The 24,206-nt window shown below is 40.2% G+C and overlaps 2 protein-coding genes and 1 pseudogene across 2 annotated transcripts; 1 reads left to right on the top strand and 2 right to left on the bottom strand.

Annotated features, from left to right (window-relative positions):
• Positions 1-2,540: 2,540 nt before the first annotated feature.
• On the top strand, positions 2,541-3,564 carry LOC120292991 (alpha-1,3-arabinosyltransferase XAT3-like; the record flags this gene model as incomplete). Its single annotated transcript, XM_039311693.1, has 1 exon — positions 2,541-3,564. A coding segment is annotated over one exon (912 nt), but the record flags the coding sequence as incomplete, so codon positions are not given.
• A 575-nt stretch (positions 3,565-4,139) lies between these two features.
• Positions 4,140-9,676, bottom strand: LOC104442744 (annotated as a pseudogene).
• A 1,735-nt stretch (positions 9,677-11,411) lies between these two features.
• LOC104441154 (alpha-farnesene synthase) lies at positions 11,412-15,264 on the bottom strand. Its single transcript, XM_039311692.1, has 7 exons — positions 15,061-15,264; positions 14,383-14,647; positions 13,265-13,637; positions 12,801-13,019; positions 12,578-12,719; positions 12,213-12,461; positions 11,412-12,056 (listed from the first exon to the last, which is right to left on the bottom strand). Exons 1-7 carry the CDS (start codon positions 15,211-15,213, stop codon positions 11,754-11,756), a joined length of 1,704 nt encoding a protein of 567 aa, XP_039167626.1. The 5' UTR covers positions 15,214-15,264; the 3' UTR covers positions 11,412-11,753.
• Positions 15,265-24,206: the final 8,942 nt, after the last annotated feature.

A 24,206-nucleotide genomic window follows, 5' to 3' on the forward strand; every position in this document is an offset into this window, starting at 1 on the left:
TTTATGAGTTGAAGTGAGATCAATTGTTCTGTTTAGGTGTCACTAGTGTTCTCAAAAGCACTGGAGTTGCCTGGGCAGGCACCCAATGTGGCGACTCCAAAAGCACCTCAAGTAAGGCTGGTCATTCTCTCAGGCATTCCCTCAAGGAAAAAGATGAAATTAGGTCATGTTCTTTGACCCTTTTTGTTCCTTTCTGTAAACAAAACTGAGAAAGGAGGTATATTATTTTAGTAAAAGGGCGAAGTTTTTAGAAAAGCAACTGTCGACTCTACATTAGCACAGTCGGAGACTTCCAGAGCCTAGTCTTATGCTTATAACATTACTTTTAAGAGAGCCAAGGAAAAAGGTGAAAATGTGTAGTCTTCTATACATCTTTGCTTTTCTTTGAACATTGTCTTTCCTATGTACACCTTTACACTAAACTTAGCAGTCCATTCTTATTTCATCTCTCTCTCCACCGGTTGCTAGGTACCATATCAGGAAAAAGAACTTTTGCATGCGGTGTCACAAAATTTGATATGGGAAAGCAAGTGCCTAATGTCAATAAGAAAGATGCTATAATGTAGTACAAAAATTAATTTTTTCCAGAATATCATTTCATGACTTAAGATCTACCTTGCTAATACATTCTTTGGGTTCATTTAAAGAAAAGGTTAAAAAATTTCTTGCTAAAGGATTCATCCCAAACTTTTAATGTAACATGTCCCTTATTTTAGGCTAGGGCCTTGCTTGACAACAGTGGATGATATTTTCTTTTCTGACGTCCTGAATAATTAGAAATGATACAGTTGATTGCTTCATAAATTCTTGATTAGCTGTGGACTGATGTTTATTGGTAATGTATTAATTAGGCAACAATCAATTACGGTTGACCATTAAGCTGTTTATCCTGTTTGAACAGGGGTCAGCTTTTTAAAAAGATTGGTTTCAAATTTTTTTGCACATGGGGTTCTAATCTAGCTCATTCAGGTCCTATGATATTCAGTTACTCCAGTTGCGGATAGAGTACACTGTTTTCATGCTATTTAATTATACTCCAGACTGGTTTCACAAGCCCAAATGAAAGTCAGTTTGGTGGTTGACATGAAAGAAATTCTCTCCAACTTCATTTCTGCTGCCTTTAGTGATAATGTATCGGTATGAGAGTGCAATAGAAGTCTCATGTGTTCTGGTGGGAATTTCTCCTATCCATCATGCTCACAAGAGGAAGCATAAAAGGAATGCGGTTTGTCAAGGCAGTCATTTTATATGCAGAAACTTGGTTAGATCATTGATGTTGTTAGAGTGTTTTGGTTGCTTAGGAAAATCTACATTGTATTATTAAGTGTGAGTCTAGTTATTAGTTTTTCAGCTGCAATAATTCTCCATATTGCGATATATTTCATTTTTTCTATCGGTTCATTTAGATCTTCCATTCTAATTGTTTTGGCCGAATTTTAATCTGTAGCTCCCTCCTCATACAATTCATATTCGACCGTCGATGATCAAGGTTGAAAAGGACCCGAAGCTTTTAGATATCAGGACCGTTGATGCACTCGAAATAGTACAAACAATATACAACCAACATATTTTGCCAGCAGGCTATCATTGTTTTAATTAATTCTCTTGAGGCTCTTATGGTACCTCTGATCCCTAGTACTGTGATCACAGTGTTATCTGTGGGTTTGTTGCCTGGCTATGCTATTGATTTGTTGATCATTTTGTTAAGATTTTCCTTTGGAGTTAGCTGGTTAAAAGACCCTTACATAAACAGACTGAAAAGTTAGCGGCTTTCTTGTTCTTTCAGCAGTTTAATTTGAACATGGGACATGTTTTCTTGTGAATTACTAAATCCAATTGCTTTTTGTTTGGAGCTTTTTCTGCCATCAAATTTTACCTTTTGGAAGAACTGATTAGACCTTGGTCCTCATTGATGCTGTAATAAACCAAAGCTTGCATATCTTTCAAAGATTTTGATTGCACTTTTAAGCTATGGCGGGGTCCCTAATGAATTTCTTTTGGACATGGTGGAGAATGCTCTGGGAGATGCAAATAGTGTCTTCTCTAGTAAACGAGCAGCTCTAAGAGGTAGTATTCTTCTGAACATTTGGACTGTTGAAATATTGTCTATTCTTAAAACAGTCCAAAAAGAGATTTTTCTCCAATTTTTTTTTCTATACTTGGATGTGCTTCTTTTATTTTTCTTGATTCGAAATATGCATAAGTAAAAAAATGCATCTCTATTCATCTTTGCTGCTTTTACTTCCCTTGGGTGCATTTTTCCTTCAATTGCTATTTGATGTGTAAACATTTTCCCTCGTGTTTTCCTTTTGTTCTTTTACCGTATGAACAGTTTCGGTGAATCATGGTGAGACGGATGGCTTCACTGCGGCCAGAATGATCTTATCTGGGATTCCTCTGGACGAAACATACCTACAAAATCGTCTGTCCATCCTGATGAATGATGAAAAGAAGAGTTTGAAAGGAGGAAGGATTCCTATTCCAGATTCTTACTATCTAATGGGGACAGCCGATCCCACAGGAATTCTTAAAAGTGATGAAGTTTGTACAATTGGTGGATTATGAAGTATGAGAACATCCTTTCTCGCCTCTCGAACTATCCGCTCATCGACTTTGCTGGAGATAAAAGAACCCATTGCTTACCGGAGGCCATTGTTGGTGTGAAAATCCATGATGACCTTACTGTGGATCCTTCACTGATGAAGGGGAATAAGAGCATCCTCGATTTCAGACACTTCCTTGACCGTGCTTACCAGCCGCGGATAAAAGGTTCAATACAAGACAAGGAGCAAGGGGTACAGCTGAAACTGAATCAATCGGCTTCAGTGCCAACTTTGGGGCAATCGATGAAAATTAATAAAGACGACCAGAAACACCAGGTGAAGAAACCGAAGCTGGTGATATTATCGCGCAGTGGGTCCAGGGCGTTAGTTAACGAAGACTGCTTGGTTAAAATGGCAGAGGATATGGGGTTCAGAGTAGAAGTTTCGCGGCCTAAGCGAACGACTGAACTGGCGAAGATGTATCGCTTGCTTAATAAGAGCGAGGTTATGGTTGGTGTACACGGGGCTGCTTTGACCCACTTCCTTTTCCTGAAGCCTGGTTCTGTGCTCATCCAAGTCATTCCTTTAGGGACGGATTCACCAGCTGAGACATGCTTTGGTAAACCTGCTAGAGAGCTTGGTCTCAAGTATATTGGGTACAAGATTTCGCCTAGGGAGAGCTCACTGTATAATGAATACGATAAAGATGATCCAGTCCTTACGAATCCAAAGGGTGTGACTAGGAAGGGATGGCAATACACTAAGGAGATCTATCTCGACAGACAGAATGTGAGCTTGGACATGAGGAGATTCCACAAGCGGCTGCTTCAAGCCTATGACTATTCCTTCAAGAAAATAAACGGGCAAATTAGCTACAATCAAACAACCGACTTGTTTAAGCTTTGCTAACTACTTCCTTCTCTTCACCTTCCTTAAATAATTGTCGATATTTCTTTCCATTGACTGAATGGTTGAAACTTGAATAAAGTACACTCATCTGTGAATCAGTTTTTCAGGTTCATCATAAACTTGTAAAGAAGGTATTTTTTAACAATTTGGTGAACTGGATGACTTGTTAATGATGCTCCTCTTAACCTTCACGTCTGTTTTCCCGACAGTAGCACTTTTGGGTAAATCTAAGGCAATGGCCATCTGCTTGTTTGCATCTTCAACTAAATTAAGCTGAACTTCAAAGATGGGCATGGGATCCTGTTTCGGAAAATGAAACATGGAAGTTGTTGCTATAGTTGTGTTTTTTTAACTGACTAGCCCCTCAGTTACATTGGAGGTTTATAACTGAATAAGTACACAATGTATGATCCATATCACGCAAGGTGTCGCTGGATAAACTGAGGGATCTCGGTTTCAGGGCTTGTGAAGCTATTATAATCAACTATACTAAAAACAAGAACACTTGATTCTATAGTACCACATTGGCGTCACGTTATATGAATGTCATGCTATAATCTTTGATGTTTAGCTAGCTATACAATAGAAGAGCAGCCGGTTTATTAGCAGAGGCACTTGTCATTTCCTCCATTTCTGTTAAAAGATGCCGATAGCTTTGATGACTTAAGTCAGAGATTCAGAGAACAATGGGCAAGAGCAGTTTGAAAACATTGCCATAGAAATTTCGGGCATTATTTGAAGAACTTGTGTCAATATGTACATAAGCAGTGTGTTAAACCAAAAAATTGCTATTGCGTTTGTTGGCTAACTCTTCAGTCTTTCCCTCGTCAATTCTCAGTGTCTCATCTATTCAGTCAGCTTCGAGTCAAAGCATCACTTCGCTGGTCATTGAACACTAAATTTCGCCATCTATAGCTACAGCCAACGCTTTGCTATCATAGATAATGGGTGGACTGGAGGAGGCGTCTTGGCATTCCTTGTGTCTTTTACATCTTATTGAAGAAACAAAAACAAATAATCAGATGATGGACATAATGAGATGAAATATATACTGTGAATTAAATTTAATTATGCTGATTCTGCTTACTGGAATTAGTGGACTTGCCACCCAGAGAAGACCGGCGAGACTGGTCTAAACCAGCACCTGTTAGTGATTGTCTCCTAAGTGTCCGTGTGTCGGCTGCAATTGCCAATACTCCATCTTGTGTCCGTGTGTTGGCTGCAATTGCCAATACGCCATTTTTAATGCAAGTAGTAGAGCCTCTGACAGGTGAACGAGCTTCTGTCACATATCTTTGGTTCCTGCAGTTGCATAGAAACCAAGTCTTAATGGCAAGATAATGATGTGAGCAAATTCTCATATTATCCGTCATTTTGGAATTTTTCAGTTGCATTTGTGTATTTCATACCATACTAAATTTGTCCAATTCAGTGTTAAGACTAGATAGTTAAATATTTCACTGACCTCCTTTCAAATCCATTGATGAGCTTCCTCCCTATGGCGTGCAGCAATTTCCTTATGTGAGATTCCTTGCCATTCATGCTTTGAACAAGCAAGTTGGGCGTTCGAGGATCAGTACAAAGAGTGCGCTCTCCTTGCATAACAATCTGGATCTCATTTTTGCCAAATCGACAGATCCAGCCCCCTAGAATTATAATGTTGATTATTGTCAGAAAGGCATCTGAAGCATAGAGATTACCCAAGGACATTTACCTGCTCTTTGAGTTGCATGACCTCACTGGTCTCTTTATTCATGCGTGCAGCACCAAGTTCAACCGTTGAAACTCTCCGGGCAAACTTCAAGGTACTCATTGATTCCCCAAATTAATCTCTCTCAGGGTTCACATGAGCCAGCATCAATGTCTTCGCATTTCCTCCTGAAATAAAATGCATAAAAGCAATGTCACCATTACCCAAGGATCATAATCAGAGTATCTCAATTCTATGAAATGCTCACTCTGGGAATTAGTAATTTTATCCTAAAATGAAGCTTCAATGACACCTGACAAAGTTCGAAACTTCGAAATAGGTACCTAGGGAATCTTGCAGCAGAAGCGTAAGTTTGCTATTGCGGTAAGGTACATGGGAGTTTTTCTGGGCCAAAGCTGTGATAACATCTCCCAGACAAGACAAAGACCGCTTAATGTACTGTGCCTCCTTCAGTCTCTCTCCTCTGACTTCAGATTTATCTACCTGTTCACTTCCTGCAAGATCAACCAAATGCAGGCAACCGCGGAGGATGGATCCAGATACATCTTTCCCTTGAACATTTACTGTCAACACACTGCAAGGATGCATCCCCATGGACATCAATATCACTCTCTTGAATAATCTATCTATTGGAAACTACATCAAAATTTATACCAAAAAGAATGGGAAGGAAACTCTGCCTGTCCAAAAACTGACCTGTGACACCGGCTACTTCTATTGTTCAGTGCTGTAGAACTGACGACACGATTCACATCACCGAGTTTCATTAGGTTGACCACATCAGCTGTGGAGTTGACAGAATGCATGGTAGCATCTGGAAGGCTCAAGCCACCGTCACTGGTACAGCTTCGAATCTCTAATTTGTGCATAGTCAAGGAACCCAAATTTACATGTCAGAAACTTAAGCTTTCTTCAGTCTTTTTATCTACTTATTTGACATCAAATGTATCTATATTAGACAGAATAATCCATTTCAAAGGATATATTGAGGATGCTGAATCCTCAGCAAGGAGATCACGCACTTGCTCATTACATATTTCAACCATCTGAACATGAATATCATAAGTTATAATGTCCTTCCTTCTGTTAGACAACTTGAACAGATCGTTGACAGCCAAGTAATTAATCCCCATGTCCTTTGTCAGTTCGCCTGATGGACCACTCTGCAATTCCAAAAGGCAATAAGTAGTTATTCCTCAAATCAACGTAAGCAATCTTAAGCATCTGCTTAGATTGAATTGTGTTCATGCTTTGCAGGTAGATATACGAAATTAACAGTACATCCATCTAACAGCAAGGAAAATGCACACTTTTTATTTTACACAAATTATCTAGGAGCCTAGGAGGTGATCTGGCACAAAGGTTGGATCTACTAAAGCTACACTTAAGTTCTTACCATTGTATGTGTTTTACCCAATCCAGTTTGACCATAAGCAAAGATGCAGACATTGTAACCATCCATAACTGATCCAATCAAAGTTGAGTATCCATGGACACATCATCTGCAAAGAGGGCCGCATGGCGAAAAACAATTTACATTGTTATTTAGGAGCTGAACATCAACTTGCAGGACAATCACTTGGCCAACAATATACCCTTAGACAGTAAGATGAAGTGTAACAATACCTTGAGTAGCAAGTGGACTGAAAACCCGATTAAACTGAAACACTTTCCTTCCATCTTTATGGGTTTTGAAGGGTCAACAATCACAAGTAAACCATCTTCTCCAATAAAATCTACCACATTTTTGGCTTCCGCATTAAAAATGTGTCTAATTCTGCAGTATACTCGTATATTTCCTGTAAAGATTTTGTCAAATTAAACTCATAACATTGGAAATAAAACAACGAAAGCTCCTTTACTTAATAGCAACTGACCCATGGACAAGCATATACTTCGGCGAATAAATGCATACTGCTCAAAAAATTGAGTTATGCGATCCAAATCATAAACAAATAACTCTCCTTGAAAAAAGAAGCTAACCTTTTAAATCCTGAACCATGTTGTAAAGGTTTCGATTTTCCTTCACCACTTTATGATATCCAAGGGCAGCAGTAGACATCTCCTGGACTTGATTGCCTGGTCCATTGGAAAAGCAAAAACACATATTAATGCTCAGGAAGCATGTCACACCTAGCTTTTATTCTCCTTAATAAAATGAAAAAGCAAAAAAAAGATCGTAACAAGATCCCATAGATTCATTCTTCAAGTTCAAATTTGAGTTTATTGCCAAATCTTAGGGAGCATATTAATGACAATGGCCTCAATCTGAGATAATAACATTCAGCGGAGGAGCTGTAATAAATAAAGTATATAGACGACACTCATCTAAAATGGTTGACATTCAATGCAAAAGGACAAGGAACATGCAGCTCCAAGTCCTCAGCCTTGCCTGTGCTCAGAAAAAAAGAACTAATTAGACTACTCCTTTTTAGTCTACTTTTCCTACCTAGCTGTTTTAGATCTCTCTGAAACTGGAACTGCAGATCTTCAAACTCCTTTTTGTCTTCACCAACAAAGTTTTAAGATCCTGCAAGATGCAAATATTAGACTTTCTCATCCTTTACAATTGTTGACGGGAACATGAAATCACGTTAACTTAAAGACCTTGCTTTATTAGTCTATCCTGCAAGCAAGTTTAAATGAAAATTGAAAATATCTATTATAGTCCCAACCACCCTTACTAAAATCTTTTTATCAAACAAAATCTTTCCAATTCATTTTGCAAAAATCGGCAAAAGAAGTCTGCAAGCTTTTCTTTCCTAAAGATTTTCTGCATCATATAGAGAGGCACTCACCAAAAGTTCTTTCTCTTGCATCTCAAATACATTTCGATGATCGCAGTTACCCTCTTTCGAACAGGTTCTGCAGCACTATGAACAAGAAGAGTGCAGAGGCATCAGATTACAAATTCTCCACGGTGATAATAGCTACTTAATTGCGAGCAGAAAGATATTCAGGTAACCATATGTATTAAGAACTAATTTCTAGCTTCTATAATCAAGCGATAGTTGACCAATGAGCCGTTTAATTTTTTTTTTTTTCAGAGTACATAATAGAAAGAGAATGCGATACCCATTCCAATAAGGACAAAACCCACACCTGATCGTGCCAATTGACCAAAAAGTCATCATAAAGCATCAACTAACGTGATAACAAGAGCATATTAAGAAAACATAATATATATAAATTTCTTGCACAAATTATCTCATGCCAATGGACAACACTATATGACAAAGGCAGGAAAAAGGATATCGGTAACTGCAGCTTAACTGCAGGGGAGTAAGTTCACAAAGATGACATACCTTGGATCCTCGAGTGGACAAATCCTCCAGGGGTGAGGATGTTGAAAGCAACCTGCCTCTTTCTTTTAGTAAATCTCCAAAGACTAAATCCAGCTGAAATTGGATGTTGAAACAATTCATGTCATTTGTGATTATGATAGGAAACAAAAACCATCAGTATCAAAAAGTGAAAAACTTAACAAACTCAAAGTTTCTCATCCCTATATCAATTATATTGGGCAGTAGATTTGAGTACAAAATGTTTCCCTGATGGTTGAACATGACATTTAGTTCAGCAAAGAAGATTTGCTGCTTATTTTATTTGTAGGAAAAAAATGGAAATGCCACTCCTGTGACGTTTAGTGCACTGTATTTCTTGCATGGATGCAAAGGAAGCACTGGAAAACAACAACATATTTACCCCTCTGGTTAGTCTTACAACTATAATTTTAATCTCATACACATCAAACAGGCACAAAAAGCGTGTGCAAAATTCCTACAGGCGATATTTGCTCTATCTATGCGATAGAAGAAAGTAATGCCTTCCCACTCAATCTACGAGCTGTGCGATTTGTACTCTTTCTACCTTCTAGTGCATTTGTGAAGAAATACTTAATAGATGTGAGGCATATAGGCAATGAGCAACCAATGCTGCTATGGAAGAAAATCAAACTTCTTACCTCGGGGTGCTTGCCTTGAGGTTGCTCCTCCAAATGACGTGAGATTATTTTCATGAAGAGCTTGACTGAATCCTATGACAGAAGAAAACAGCATAGAAGAAATATCAGGAACCAGGCCTGCACTTTCGTAGTGATTTTGTCAAAGTCTGACTTCTTACCTGTGTACCATTAGCAATGGTGGCAAAAAGGTTCCTGTCAACGTTTTCCTTCGCCTCAATCATATAGTCAGTGAATAACTTGACTATTGATCCTATGATACCGAATGAAGCACCGAAAGATTGTCAGTGGGGAAAAAGTGAAGGCAATTGAGGACTAAACTGACATGTAGGTTCCATGTTCAACCAGCAACGTAACTAGTCAAAACTGGTACGGTCTTCCAAGGACAACAGGACATATACTTATTTTAGGCTCTGCAGTTTTGATCAAGTCATGTAAGAATACCTATTATTGTAGTTGCAGAATATCTCTAGTGAGGTGTTTCCATGCACATCAAAATCATTTATTCATCGAAAAATTAAATTTCAATTGCCCATATTCCCACTAATATTTATCTTCTTTTGCCATAAACGAAACAACATATTATTCCATCAAAGAGAGCCTAGGCATTACAGTGCTTAGCCTACATAGAAGAAATGAAGGTTGTCCTCAAAGACTTGTGAAGTAAATTACCCTTCAAATCTTCCACTTTCGTGCTCCCTCGCTACTCGCGCATTCGCTGGCAACTGAACAACCCAACAAGATGCAGAAACAAACCATTCGGGATTTCGACTGCACATTCAGAAACCAGCCCATGAGAGGGGAGGAAGAAGGAAACTCACCGGTCGAGAGAGAAATGCACGGACCCCCCCAGGTCCATAGCAAGCGGGAATCCTTCTCTAGCCCGTGCCTCTCCTTCTTCTCCGCGCCATCGACCCCGCCCAGGTCCGCCGAGATCTCCCTCGCGACCGAGCAGCCCAGCGTCAGGGACAACGCCCGGTCAGCGGCGGGGAGCCTGGTGCCGCTTGGGAATGAGACCGAGGCCGCCTCCCTCCTGCCGGAGGCCGATGGCTTCGCGGCGGAGGCCGGCGGGAATCCTTCTCTAGCCCGCGCCTCTCCTTCTTCTCCGCACCGTCCGAGATCTCCCTCGCGACTGAGCGGGCCAGCGTTACGGACAGCGCCCGGTCAACGGCGGGAAGCCTAGTGCCGCTCGGGAACGAGACCGAGGCTACCTCCCTCCTGCCGAAGGCCGATGGCTTCGCGGCGGAGGCAGGCGAGACGGGGAGGACGAGCAGATGCCGGAGACGGAGGATGCCAGAGGCAGATGAGGCTTTTGGGGAGGGAGCCGGAGCCGGAGCCGGAGGCAGACACAAACCTTCTGCTCAATCGCTGAGGGAACAGTCGGAGGTGGAGGGGGTCGGGACCCGACTGCGACTGGTGAGGCTCCGACGTGCCAGAAGCAGATTTTGGGGGAGGAAGGCGGAGCCGGAGCCGGAGCCGGACACAAACCTCGTACCCAATCTCCGCGGGAACAATCGGAGGTGGAGGGGGTCGGGACCCGACTGCGACTGGTGAGGCTTCGACGTGCCAGAAGCAGATCACCGGCGAGGCTTTTGAGGAGGCGGAGCCGGAGACGAAGGCGGAAGCGGAAGCGGTCTCGATCGTTCTGTGTTTGTTCTCCCGCGAGGAGAGAGAAAGTGAGAGAGAGAAAAAATTGCAGAAGATTCAATTGAGGAGAGAGAATGGTCTTTTGGGCGGGAGCTTGCGTGACTTGTCTTTTCTTCTGTCAGCGAGCCGAGCCGAGCCGACCGAGTCCTTTCATTTTCCAGCGGGTCCCACATGACAGGTGTCGGTATCTAAATGGTATGTGCGCGCCACGTCATCTGATGATGTGGTGCGCACGAACCACTGAATATTTTCTCCAAGAAGATACATGTCCACTGATGGCTAAGCGACTGCAACGGCCTGAAAATGAAGAAAAGTCAGGGGACCTACCGATTCATTGCATTGCCGGGCCACACGTCACATGGCCACATTCAGCTGATGATCCAATTCTAGTACAGTAGATCGAGATACTCTATCGCCTTAACAAGAACTTTCTCCTTGGGAAATAACCTCCGGAGAGCACCAAGATTTTTCAAATCACGCATGGTCGAGGCTTTACTAATTCAAGAGAAGGACATAAGCGTGTGCTTCGAGTTTTATTGATTAGGTGGCAACAGAAGAAGTTTACAAATGAGAAATGATTTGGTGACAGCCTGTGAGAATAATAATCTATTCTGAATCACAAAAAAAATCAAATAACAAATCATTATAAAATGTTGTAAAATTCACTCCATCAAATATTTATAGCTCACAACAAGTTATTATTTTCGAAGTAAACCAAAGACTGTTATCCTAGCAAAAAAATAATGTACCATTACTGGCCATTTACAACATTCAACGTTGCATAAGATGAGAAGGGTCAGATTATTACGATCTCGAGTATTTCTTTTCATAGTGCGATATATGTGGATCAGGCCAACTACGCACATGGTTACTTTGTGCGATATGCAGCATGGGATACAATTTGCGTGGAGTACTCAAATCCTTCGACCGGCAGCAGCTAGTCTAGCTTACGCACTTGCTTTGTGATTACACTTGCGCTATCTCAGTTAAGAGCGAGAGGGTGGATCACTGCAGATAAAATTTGCCGCCTAATATCACCGTCCTGGACGCCAAACCCATCTCCGAACTGGTAAAGCATATGCGCAACGCGAGCCGCGTTCACGGTGACATCAATGAAGGTTCGGACAAAGGGCGTCTCGGCATTGCTGAAGCAATAAGCATTGATGCTTTTCCATTCCTGGTTTATCAATTCCTTGATGTGCTTCCTAGCGATGTCTTCCGGAACATTCGCTTCTCGCATGTAACACACCACCGACGATGGAGCATCTCCTCTGTCTCTTTCGGCCTAATTGAACAAGTAAATCAATTTAATGTGCTTATCAGATTCGATCTCCTTGATTCAATCACACCATATGCCATGTTTTTTTCGCAGGCTAAGAATTCTTAAAATCATGTCAAATTCAGTTGGTTTATAACTTCAGCGCAGAAATTTGATAATTACCGTTGACGTTCCAAGGTCGTTGCAGAGTCTAATTATCATGGACACATTATAAATCAGATCCTTGTTTCTCTCCAGCAAATCTGCTACATCCTCCAAATTCATATGTCCAACAAAGAAACTAGCGTGAGACATGATCAGTGGTCCTGAAGATGATGTCCACGCATTGCTCAAGTACTCTTCCAGCGATGGTGTGTAGCCCATGTTGTCCCACTTTGCTTCAGTAAGTAGGGCTTTGCAAAAGTCTGCCCACTGTAAAAAAATAAGGAAAAAAAAAATACAAATTCAGAGATGATCAATAATGTAAGGATAAAAAAAAATTTGGGGTGGCATGTGCATATGGAATTATCCACAAGTTTTTCACTTACGGCTTTCGCGAGATGTGGTAGCACTCGATGCCAATCTTCATCTTTGCCAATATCATAAGCGATCTCGTGAATAACATCGTTAAGCGCTCGGAAACACACCTTCATGCACTCGGGAAGCTGTTGAATCTGCTCCGAGTCCCGCCTACAAGCATCAGATATTCCAGTTAGAGAAAATAAACTCAACAGAGATGAAAGGAAGAGATTGGGAGGCATCGTGGACAACCTGGTAATGGCGCTGGTAAAGCATTCCAACTCTTCCAACGAACCATAAAGGTCGTAGACATCGTCGATCACCAGTATCAAGATGACGACTTTGGTGAGAGATTTGCGGAGCGAGCTGAGCCGTGGTTCCTGAGAGAGTCCAAGGGCACACAAGAAACTCTCGACCAGCCGATCCCTCGTGAACTCCACGTGCTCCATAAGTCCCAGATCCCTCCACCATCTGAATTTACCGAAGCAACTAATCAGAATCAAAAGCTAGGAAAATCAGATAATGTCTGGTAAAGATATCTTCAAAATAGGCACGTTCCCAGGGTGAATTTAGAGCATATATATATCACGACCGAGTTTGTTGAGTTTTCATCCTGAGATGAGTTGAAAATAGAACATGACATCCTTTAAACAGATGACCTTAGTCGAATGAATTGCTACATTTTCTACTTCATTTGTGAATACATATAAAATTACCTGGATATCTCTGCAAGATCTCTTTGGTGTGTGGCTTGGACCGTGTTGAAATTGAGCTTGGCAAGCTCAAGCAGATTGCTTTGCTTGTCCTCCCGTTGCTCGTACAAGCTTATTTGCCATTTGATGTCAAACCACTGGACCCTCCAATGCATCGGAAGCTCCAAAGCGTGTACAGCGCGTTTAAAGAGCCGACCGTCCAAACTGGAGACTCTCTTGCGAAGTATCCCAGTTGAGAAGGTTTTCGCTTCGTGCAAAATGTTTTCACCTTCCAAAGCCAGATGTGAAGCCTCAAGAAGCTCTATCATAGCTTCAACATCTTCGCAATAGCTTCTGTTGAATAAAATGCTTCCTTCTTTGAAGCTCCTTAATTCATCTGATTACAGATTGAAAGTCAGATTTATGACCGGACAGAACCGAGAATAATTGCTGATAATACTCAATATTAGAACCACGATGACTGATGACTCAGAAGATCTTATCGTAAAGGAGTGAATAACGACGATGAGCTTTAGTGGCTTATGTGCACCCAATTTCATCGTACCACTATGGGGACTACACTTTCTTCACTGTCTAATCTACAATTACATTTTCTTTGTCCTTTCTCCAGGTCGCGCAACGGGCTGCTAGCGTCAACAGCCAGATTTGGCCTCGGCGGCTGCCCGCTGGCTGCTAAGTCTTTGGCCGGTTTTGAATTTAAAAAGAAAAGTGCTTTACAAAGTGTGACTTTTCCAAATAGTATTTAAACCAAAGTTGTTTCTCAATTCACTTTTAAATTACAATTGATCAAACACTACTTGTATTTCGAAAAATTCCTTTAACCTCAAAGTTTTTGTATTTTCTTAAAGACTTTCTTCAAATGCTGAACTAAATATATCCCAAGTCCATATAGGTATGTCGGTTTCATGACTTTTCCAATATGATGAATAAAAAATTCAATGATAATCTCAACAAGTGATATTGAAGTCGATATGTGTCAACTTTTCAATGATATCTCCAAAAAGAACCAAGTTTTGTATAGTAATCTTTAGTATATGTAGGATTTTTTATTTTATTTTTTTGTGATTTGGTAGTAACATCTTACACCTACGAATTCACACAGGTCCATATTTTGAACTCACTTTGCGAAATGATATGGCCATGTTGTCTAAGGAGTCTAAACCGAAGTGCATTGGCATAGAGATGTTCTTCCATAGTGAAAACACCATTGTTGATGGATGCAACTGTTTCAAGAGCTTCTTTCATTTCATTTTCAAAAAGATTGGACAACCCCAGTTTGGTCATGATGTCAATTAACTCTAACTTGGCAAGTGAATTGACTACTTCCGATAACATTCGCTTTACTTCCTCCATGAGCCCTTCCATCCGTTCTTTAATTCCTTCTTTCTGCAGAATTGAGTCATATTTGTTAGATCAAAATCTACCCTGAAAGGGCCTCAAATAATTCAATCTATAGAGCAATGCCTAGATGTTTTTACTTTAGTACATGCATATGTAGAGCTATATGAATTGGTTTTGGTACATTATATGATAGGTATAAATCAAGTCTGAATGTAAAGGCCGATACATATGATAACACTGACCAAAACTCTAACATCGCTTGCTATGTTTAATAGGGACATGCATTATAATGTTTCAAATGAATTTGGAGCAAAGTACTACTTCAAACATCAATATGCGTCTCATGTGCAAATACTCGCATGATTGCATGCCAATGTCCATTCGATTATATAAGGAAGAGATGTCTATAGTTAAAGAGAACAATAAGATAGTGCGGAAGCTACAAAGTATAATCTTACGAGGTCATGTTTGCTGCTAAGCGACTGCAAGAAATTGTAATTCCAAATGCTAGGTTTATAATTGGCCGATCTTCTTTGGTGCATCGTGCCCACAACTTGTTGCAAATGCGCTTGGCATGGTTGGAACTGGGCTTGTTCTGTTGCGTACTCCATGACGCGTGAGTGAAAGTTGAGAAGATTGGTGAGATCGCGAATTTCTACGAGTTCTATGATGAAATGAGTGTGAGTATTGTTGAGCACAATCCTTTGATTTATATAGGCGAGTCCCAGCGGGAGTGTTGATGGGACTTGAGAGCAAATGTTTCAATTTGGTCCTCACGACAAGCCCCGCACGGCAACCTCGGTACCGGGTCCCATCTCCGGCCACACGTTGAGAACACGACACGATCTCTTGAAACCAAAGCTTAGAGGGCTTGTTCAGGGTAAGGCCAAACCAAACTAGACGAATCTACGCACGCCTATCTGGCAAAACGCAACCACATTCATCTTGCCCAAAAATCAGATTTGAGAAATCAGTTGGGAATAAAGTGGGTGCGCAATCTGTACATGTTGACCAGGGTGCGCAATTAATCATTGTTTGTGTTGATAGATATGTCTCAAGATTGAAACAATTGAACGAAACCCAAGTTCGTATTAGAGTCAGTCTGATGGGATTAATATAAGTTTTTTTTTTTTTTTTTTTTTTTTTTTTTTTTTTTGGGCTTTGTGCCTTTGTGTGCCGAGAATGTGTAGAAAAATTATTCTCATGAGTTTTGTTCACTTTGCATCTAAATTGAAGAAACCTTTTGTCATTGATCAATTTTGTGTATTTTCTTTTGCGATTGAGAAATTGCTTCCTTAACAATTGTGAATACAAGTTACTAGAAACATTCGAGTAACTGGAATGTCTTTGTAATATCCATTTTTTCACTAGATCTATAATGAAATACGATACTTCTCTTCCTAGAGTAATTCACACCCCCGAATTATGTAAATTTGATATCAAGTTTACCTTTCAATTTTCTAGTATATTGCTGTCCAATCTCATGTTTTTTCACAACAGATTGCACTTGTTCAGTTATTAGCTTCTTGGTGTGATTCAATATAAAACTAGTAGAGGATCCGTGCCTCCCACAAGATTTGAAAAATTAGTTTCTATGCTTTATGATATTAAATACCAAATTTGTTGTGATTTCTGTGACTATGTTCCCTTTAGGTGAATTATTCAAAATCTTTAATCTAACTTTGTTTTCATACAAAAACAACTCAATCTACCTTTCACATACACACATATATGTATTTATGGATTTTCTTCGCAATAAGTTAGTGTGTATTAATGGAATTAATGATCAATTATTTTTGGCTTGTTGATTATGCCAAACTTCTTTTTGTATGTCCTACTTTAACTTTTAACTCACCCTCAGATTTTTACCCTATCTCTTTGTATAGTGTATAAGTCAAACTCTACACTTAAAACTAAATGTTATCACCCCCAACCGCTCTAAAAAAATTGAGGAATCAAAATTCCCACCTCCCATTTTTCATGTGGGAACATGGCCACCTGGCGCAACTCCCGTAATTAATTATGCTAAACTTAGAAGGCTATACGGTTAGTCAAACCTTATTAGGCTAAATAAACAAGTTGAATAATTGCTAGAACTAAAAAGCACGTGGGACAACGTCACATTTGGGTGGTGATTTTTCAACGATGGGAGACCTTCCTTAGGCGTCTATGCTCTTTTAACCTCATGCGAGCACCGTTAGTCACGTGTCTACAGTGATTTTTCATTCGATCGATGGCAATTTGAGTCGATGACCACGCGCTGACCGCGCAAGAGATTTTTTATCCCGTACTCCCAAGAGTTCAACCATTTTCATACCAATAATGATATAAAACGATTCCTAGCAATAAATAAATAAATAAATAATGATATAAAACGAGTTTCTGTGTTTTGACTTTTGGGGCGGTCGACGATTAATTGTCTCAACTGGAAAATTAAAGCATTGCCAAAATGGGAATTCTCTCTAATCAAAACATGATCACGATATTACTTATTTACGAGATTATGAATGAGCCATTGCATGCACCGCCATCTCATTCCAAGTAAAAGCTCAATCATTTCGAATCAACATATAATAATATAGTCTCGGTCGACGTTAAAATGTCTTAAATTTATCTCATATGGATGATTTCTCATTTATCAATTCACATGTCATCTCCATCACACTCTTCATTCAAAAAGAGGTGCATTCATCATAGTCCCTTTTTCCCTATCATTTCAACACTTGAGGTACAGCGTCAATTTATGTTCCCAAACATTTTTAAGACACAAAACATGGAACTGTTTTCGTTTCTTTCGAAATTTCTCAAAATTTCGAAAAATTTCCCCCATAAATTTGGACATACAATAGAAACTAACACTCTAAACAATGAAAGCCCCCATAAATTTGGATATACAATAGAAACTAACACTCTAAACAATGAAAGCGAACATGCTTATTTTTATAATAAACGGGTTACGTATTCAATTTCGAAAATATGCCAATAAAGTTTAAATGAATCTATGCATCACATGAAAGTCTTAGTGCTTCACATGGAAGTGCCAAAGCTAGTGTAGAAAAGTCATCCTAGGAGCGTGAGAGAGATGTGTCACGCTAACACGTGCGTACCGATCCAACATTGGATTGCGATGGGCATCAGGGTTACCCCTTCCAAGAAGATGCTTGTCCATTGATGGTTAAGCGATTGTAGCAGCCTGGAAACTAACAAACGTCAGGGGACCTACTGATTCATTGCATTGCTGAGCCACACGTTATATGGCCACATTCAGCTGATGATCTGATTCTAGTGCAGTAGATCGGGATATTTTGTCACCCTAATGACGCCCTCATGAACTTGGCAAATCCTTGATGTAACTCCACTTTGCTCCGCCGTGCACCATTTGAATATCTCTCGCTCAATCAATCGATCTGAAACTTCGAACCATACATGCATGAGAAGCCAAATGAGAACGTGATGCACTGAAATTCCCGGTGGCTGAGCTTTCCATTGGACAAGCAGCATTATTGGTGACCTATTGGGAGAGAGTTCGGCCCCTGATGTGTCGATCAATGGAACCCAAGCCTATACGACAACTTTCTCCTTTGGAAATATCCTCCGGAAAGCTCCGACATTTTTCAAATCACTCATGGTCGAAGCTTTACTAATTCAAGCGAAGGGCATAAGCGCGTGCTTCGAGTTTTATTGATTAGGTAGCAATAGAAGAAGTTTACAAATGAGAAATGATTGGGCTACAGCCTTTAATTTGCTGTGAGAATAACAATTTATTCTAGACCACAAAAACTAAATAACAAATATTTATAAAATATTATAGGGTTCATTCCTTCAAGAATGTGTGGCTCACAACAAGCTATTATTCTCAAAGTAGACCAAAGAATATTATACTAGCAAATCTCTTTACAAATTTAACTTTGTAAGACTTTAATACTCTTGTTTCCATATTCAATCCGTCCTCATAGGAACCTAAGTTTGCGTTCACTATCTCGACAATTCAATTACTGCTTATTTAACAAATTGTAATGTCACATAGAGGATTTCACATGGATTCAACCAAGTTTTTAATAAATTAAATCTCTTAATTTTAATTCTAAATTGGGATAAACATGTTTTAAAAAAAGGTGATTAATTAGTTGAGCCATGTCTTAACTAGGGGTGAACAGTTCGGTTCAGTTCTGATTACCGTGATACCTGAACTGAACAAACACAAAGGACTTAAGCAAACTATGACCCAAACCAACCCACCCGAGAACTGAACCTGAACTGGTTACAATTCTAGTTGGTTCTCTTTTTTCGTTTTTTTCCCCTCGTCTTCTTCAACTTCATGTGCACGGTGATTCTCAACTCAAGAGCACTCCTCTCTCTCTCTCTCTCTCACTCACTCTAATCACATTTTGTTTGGGATAAAAGCGGGATGAGTGCTATAACTTTCGTATGATGCTTACTTAAGGGTCATAACTTCTTTTTTTCCGCTCATTTTAATGCCACATCAAAGTAAAATCAATCATTTAAGTATCATTTCTAGCAAATCATCCTATGTTGATATTTTAATCAATTTTCCTTTCCACATGGATTTTTTAACATTTCTTAATTTTTTTATTATTTCTTGATATTTTATTTATTTTTTGAATTTTTTATCTTTCATATTTATTTTCCTTTTGTTTTTGCTTTTTTTCAATCTTTGGTGAGGGTCGCTTGCTTGAAGGCCTCACCCTTGGCCGGTGTGGCCACAAAGGCCCCAAATGAGGCCATCCCCGATTGCAAGCAAGGGCCTTCGTGCTCTTGCCCATGGCCACAAGGGCCTTCGCTAGTAAACGATGGGCCCATGAAGGCCTTGCCGAGGGCCATTGCGGCCTTGCTAACCACGGGCAAGGGCATAAAGGCCCCTCCTAGATCTGGGCAAGGCCACGCTCACCCACAACCAACCCAACCCAAATCCAACCAAACCAAATCGAGGTAGAAACTTTTCTATTTGCTATCCGAACCAAAAAGACCTGAATTTTTAGTTTGGATTGGTTCAGTTCGTTTCGGCACCCATGATCTTAACCTTGCCTGATCTACGCTGATCTTAAAGATGTCAACTAATTGAGGATACTTTTCCATATTTGTTTCCACATTTATGGTGCGTTGGGAAGAGGCTTGAGGGGATGACTTTGCACTCAGACCAAAGGCTTTATCTCCAAGGACTTGGGATTTCATGTCATGACCCGAACCTCGGGCACATGCACATCCCTCAATGGTCAATTTAAAATTTGCAACATCCCAGGAACTATTGCCGACCCATTAATTATTTTGCACATGCGGAAACGTAAAACAATCTCCATACAACAAAACAATGGGATAGAAACATATGATATTATTTTTCACAGGCCACACCTACAACATCACATTACTTATAGACTAGTTTAACACCCCAAGGTCTAATACAAAAAGTGAAGCTGTTCGATTACTCACTAACTAAGCTTCTACCAACCAGACTGGGGTTTACTACTACCATACTTCTCGATCTCTCGGGGGTGAGCCGTCACCCTACATCCAGTCTTGACAGAAAAACCCGTCATTACTTAGAAGGAGATAGCGAGAGTCCTATTCCTCCTTTACTGCGACCGACTGTACACGACCTGGCCTTCCTCCATTTAGGGACCTGAAAAATGTTAGCCCACTAAGGGGTGAGATCACATCTCAGCGAGTAAATCCCCTAAATCCAGAGTAGGAGAAGGATACACTCAACATGCAATCTAATCGCATTTCTTACACTTTCTTAATACCAGTACTTTCTTGCATGTTAGTGTCAATCAAATCATGCATAAGATATCGAGATCATATATCATCAGAATACTTTTAACATATACCTATGTAAGGACATAAATGTCACCTAATTACATGGGGTCCTCAATTACCAGACTAAACCGTTATGACACGTCCCATACCGCACCACACAGTTCCGTCTTTTAATTAGGTTCCTCACTTTCACCCATTCATGTATCACAAATGATTTCAATACTCAGATAATAGTCTTCCGACATAACCGGGCATTTCATGTGTCACAAATGATTTCAATGCTCAGATAACAGTCTTCCGGCATAACCGGGCATCGCCTCACACTGTCAAGTGTGGCATCGTCTACATCTAGACAGCATTCCATATAGGAGCATCGGTCCAGCCTCCACTGTGACCGGCATCCGTTGACGTGGGGCATTCCTAAAGGAGCATCGTCTGGCCCCAAAGGCTCGTGGCGGAATCTCATGCAATGAATGCATATGATCAATGTCACACTTCAATAATCAGTTACACATAGTATTCACAGTCTCAATTAAGCAATTTCATAGCAAGAATACTTCAAAACAAACATACACTCTTACTAACCCAAATTCACAAAATAAAAAACAGTCCAATTACGCTCTCCCAAATTCGAAGTCAGAAACCCACTCGTATGAGCTCGAAAAATTCTCAAATTTGGACACGTGCTTGACAACAAAAACAAAAAACAACATTTTTCATGAAGACATCGAGATCCAGGTCCCTCTCGATTCGGCCTAGAAATTCTTTCTATCCAGCACAAAAATCAGGTCCAGTTCCAGAGAACCTAACTCATCGAAATCAGTTCGTTTTTGGGTTGAAATCTAGTCCATTTGATTTGAAATTCAAGTATGTTAAACTAAAAGTTATAACGAACAACTTTCATGAAGAAACTAATTGGAAATTCGACCTCTAAAGGTCAGTAACAGCCCTCGGAATCATAACAGGTCACGGTTTACAGAACTGTCCGAATTATCTGCTTCAAGGATGACGTCATGAAAATCGTCATCTTTTTAAATTCTACAAATTATAAGAAAAATATATGTTATTATTTAGGATGTCTAAAACATTTCTTCAAAATAAATTCGTTCAAAATCACAACACACAGTTGTCTACGAAATTAGCAAAACACACACGTCCCGGAAACTGTTTGAAATCAGCTCTTGTTCTAGTATGAATCTTCCTCCGTGACATTTGTCTCGCTCTCTAAATCCTATCTAAGCTTTTATATGGCCATCATAACATTCCTAACCAACATCCATCCATATATAACGTCATCTACATCTTTCTAACTTGTACGAATTCCTAATAGAGGTACTCAACCCCTAGTTCAGATTTAGAAGACAACTCACCACCGAAACTAATGGCGATCCTCACTTGTGGTCGGACGGCAATACAAGGACATCCCTAGAAGTTTTTGACGATGATTTGGACCCGGCACAATGGCTGGAGGTGTCGTTGAGCGAGCACCACAGCAGCACACAAAGTCCTGGATTTTCTTGAGGAGGGAGAAACGCTCGAGACCTTGCTGTTCGTTCGTTGCTTTTTTGTCCAAGGGGGAGCAAGAATGGCTGAATAAACTAACTTAAATAAGAAGAAGACAAGACTTTTTATGGCTGTGAAAGGGAAATAAAATTGTTGTAAGGCTGGATAAGGGAAATAAAGAGACAGGTGCACGGCAGCAGGGGAGAAGAAATAAGTGCGGAAGAAAAAGAAAAGAGGGTAAAGAAGAAGACTAAGACCCTTCGGCTGAGAGAAAAGAAAGGAAAGAAAAATAAATAACAAGAAAGAAAAGGGAAAAAGTAAAAAGGAAAGCAGCCCATTTGATGCTGCACTTCGGTTTCCTACGGCAAGAAGAGAGGAGGAAGGTGGGGAGTAAATGCCTGGAAGTTACTTAGCATTTACCTTCTGCTTTTTTGGCCCCAAATTCCATGGAAAATTGGCTCTCCATTACTACCTTAGGTCTCACTCTCTTTTCCAAGTCCATCTCCATTAAATACCAAGGAAATTGAGGTGAAATTGTAGGAGAGAGGGACTCCTATGAATTTCCATTTGAGGAGACTTCTCTTCTTTCTTTAATTACCAATCTAACATCTAATTCAATAGGGTCAAGTCCCTTAGTAACAACTTATAATACCTCTTAAATTGCTTCACATTAAAGGCCTTAAAATCCTACTTAAAATGTGGCAATTCCCTTGCTCTTTTAATTTGTTGATCTTGCACATTTCGTGAACAATTCCCATCATCAATAAATTTTGAGAAGATGCAACAATGTCCTTGGGATGAATTGTGACACGTGACAATTCTTAATTTCTGTAATCGACATCATTTCTTCGGTTAATTTCAGTCAAATGTGATTTTAGCGCAACCTAAATTATCGGTTAGTTTTTAGGAATTTTTGGTGCAACTGACCCGTGGTCGATTATTCACGAGCCACAATGTACATCTTCGACGCATTGATGACTCTCGATTGTTGTGAAAAATCTCGATATTTCAATTACGAGCACAGGGTATCAAAACAACAGAAAATTCCGTTTAGTGCCGATCGACAAGAAATTTGTAATTAATTGGAATCACCCAAGCCTAATTTTATCTCTATCGAATCGACCTATTTCCGATTTCTGATAGATTTTCAACTGTGCCGAACTGATCCTTGTAGACTAACACGGTCGAACAGTCGATTCCTGGTCGAATTCTCAAGTCTGTTGCATCAAAATCCTTTAATAACTTTCCCGATTAGTCAAGTTATCTCATGAGTGATTAGCTAAGAGAATAGCACTATAAGCACGTCGACGAAAAGCCCGATTTATTTAATTGAAAACATAAGCGGAAAATCAGACTGTCACATTTCACAAGCAAGCTTTCTGTCTCTCCTGTTGCTATTTTGCAAAGTAAAAAGCATGAGACTGCGAAGATTACTCCCACCAGCAGCCGCACAAGTGCACAACCCCGAGTCAACCACCGTTCCGACCATTAGATACGAGCGTGCCGTCGCGGGAGGAGGATGCCTTGCGGATATTAAGAATATTTCCCATCATTTTCCACGTAAAGAAAATGGGGATATTAGTTGTTATTGAAAACAAGACGACGATATGAGAGACTAGCATTAGAAGCACACTTGGGGTGCACCAATTTCCTCAAGATCACTCAATTCTTATATCAAGATAAATAAATAAATAAATAAATAAATAAATAATTATATGCAATTGAGAAATGTTAAATGTCTGTATATTTCAATGTGTTCCGATAAAAAGTATACGAGCATTGTATGTTTTATTAGATCACTTTTAGCATTTAAGATATGACATCAAAACTTTCCAAATAAGCTGGCAACATCAGTGGAATGAGTCTGACTACTACATGGAAGTATTAGCACTACCGTGTGCTCATGTTGACTTGGAGGCAGCAGCCACAGAGAATTCATCCAAGGAGTGTGAAAGAGACATGCCATGATTTTCACGACAAGGCCATGGTGCGCCATTTGAGTGTCTCTCGAGCAAGTATTCGCTAGACGCTTAGGACAACGTGTCTATAATGAGCCAAATGCGAAAGTGATGCACCATTCGAACATTTCTTGATAAAGTCCTCACACAGAAGCTTGGGGTCACGCGTCCAGAGTAAGCCAAATGCGAATGTGATGCACGAGGGAATCCGTTGGCTGAGCTTTTAGAATCGAGGGCCAGCAAGGCAAGGCAATGCTCGAGCTCGCCGGGGTGTGCAAGCTTGACCTCGCTTGATCTAGAGAGGTGGAGCCTCGCCCGAGGCTCGCGGCTCGAGCTAGCGGGGTTTGAGCCGAGGTAGAACCTTGCTG

This window comes from Eucalyptus grandis, chromosome 4, assembly GCF_016545825.1.
Source record: "Eucalyptus grandis isolate ANBG69807.140 chromosome 4, ASM1654582v1, whole genome shotgun sequence".
NCBI lineage: Eukaryota > Viridiplantae > Streptophyta > Magnoliopsida > Myrtales > Myrtaceae > Eucalyptus > Eucalyptus grandis.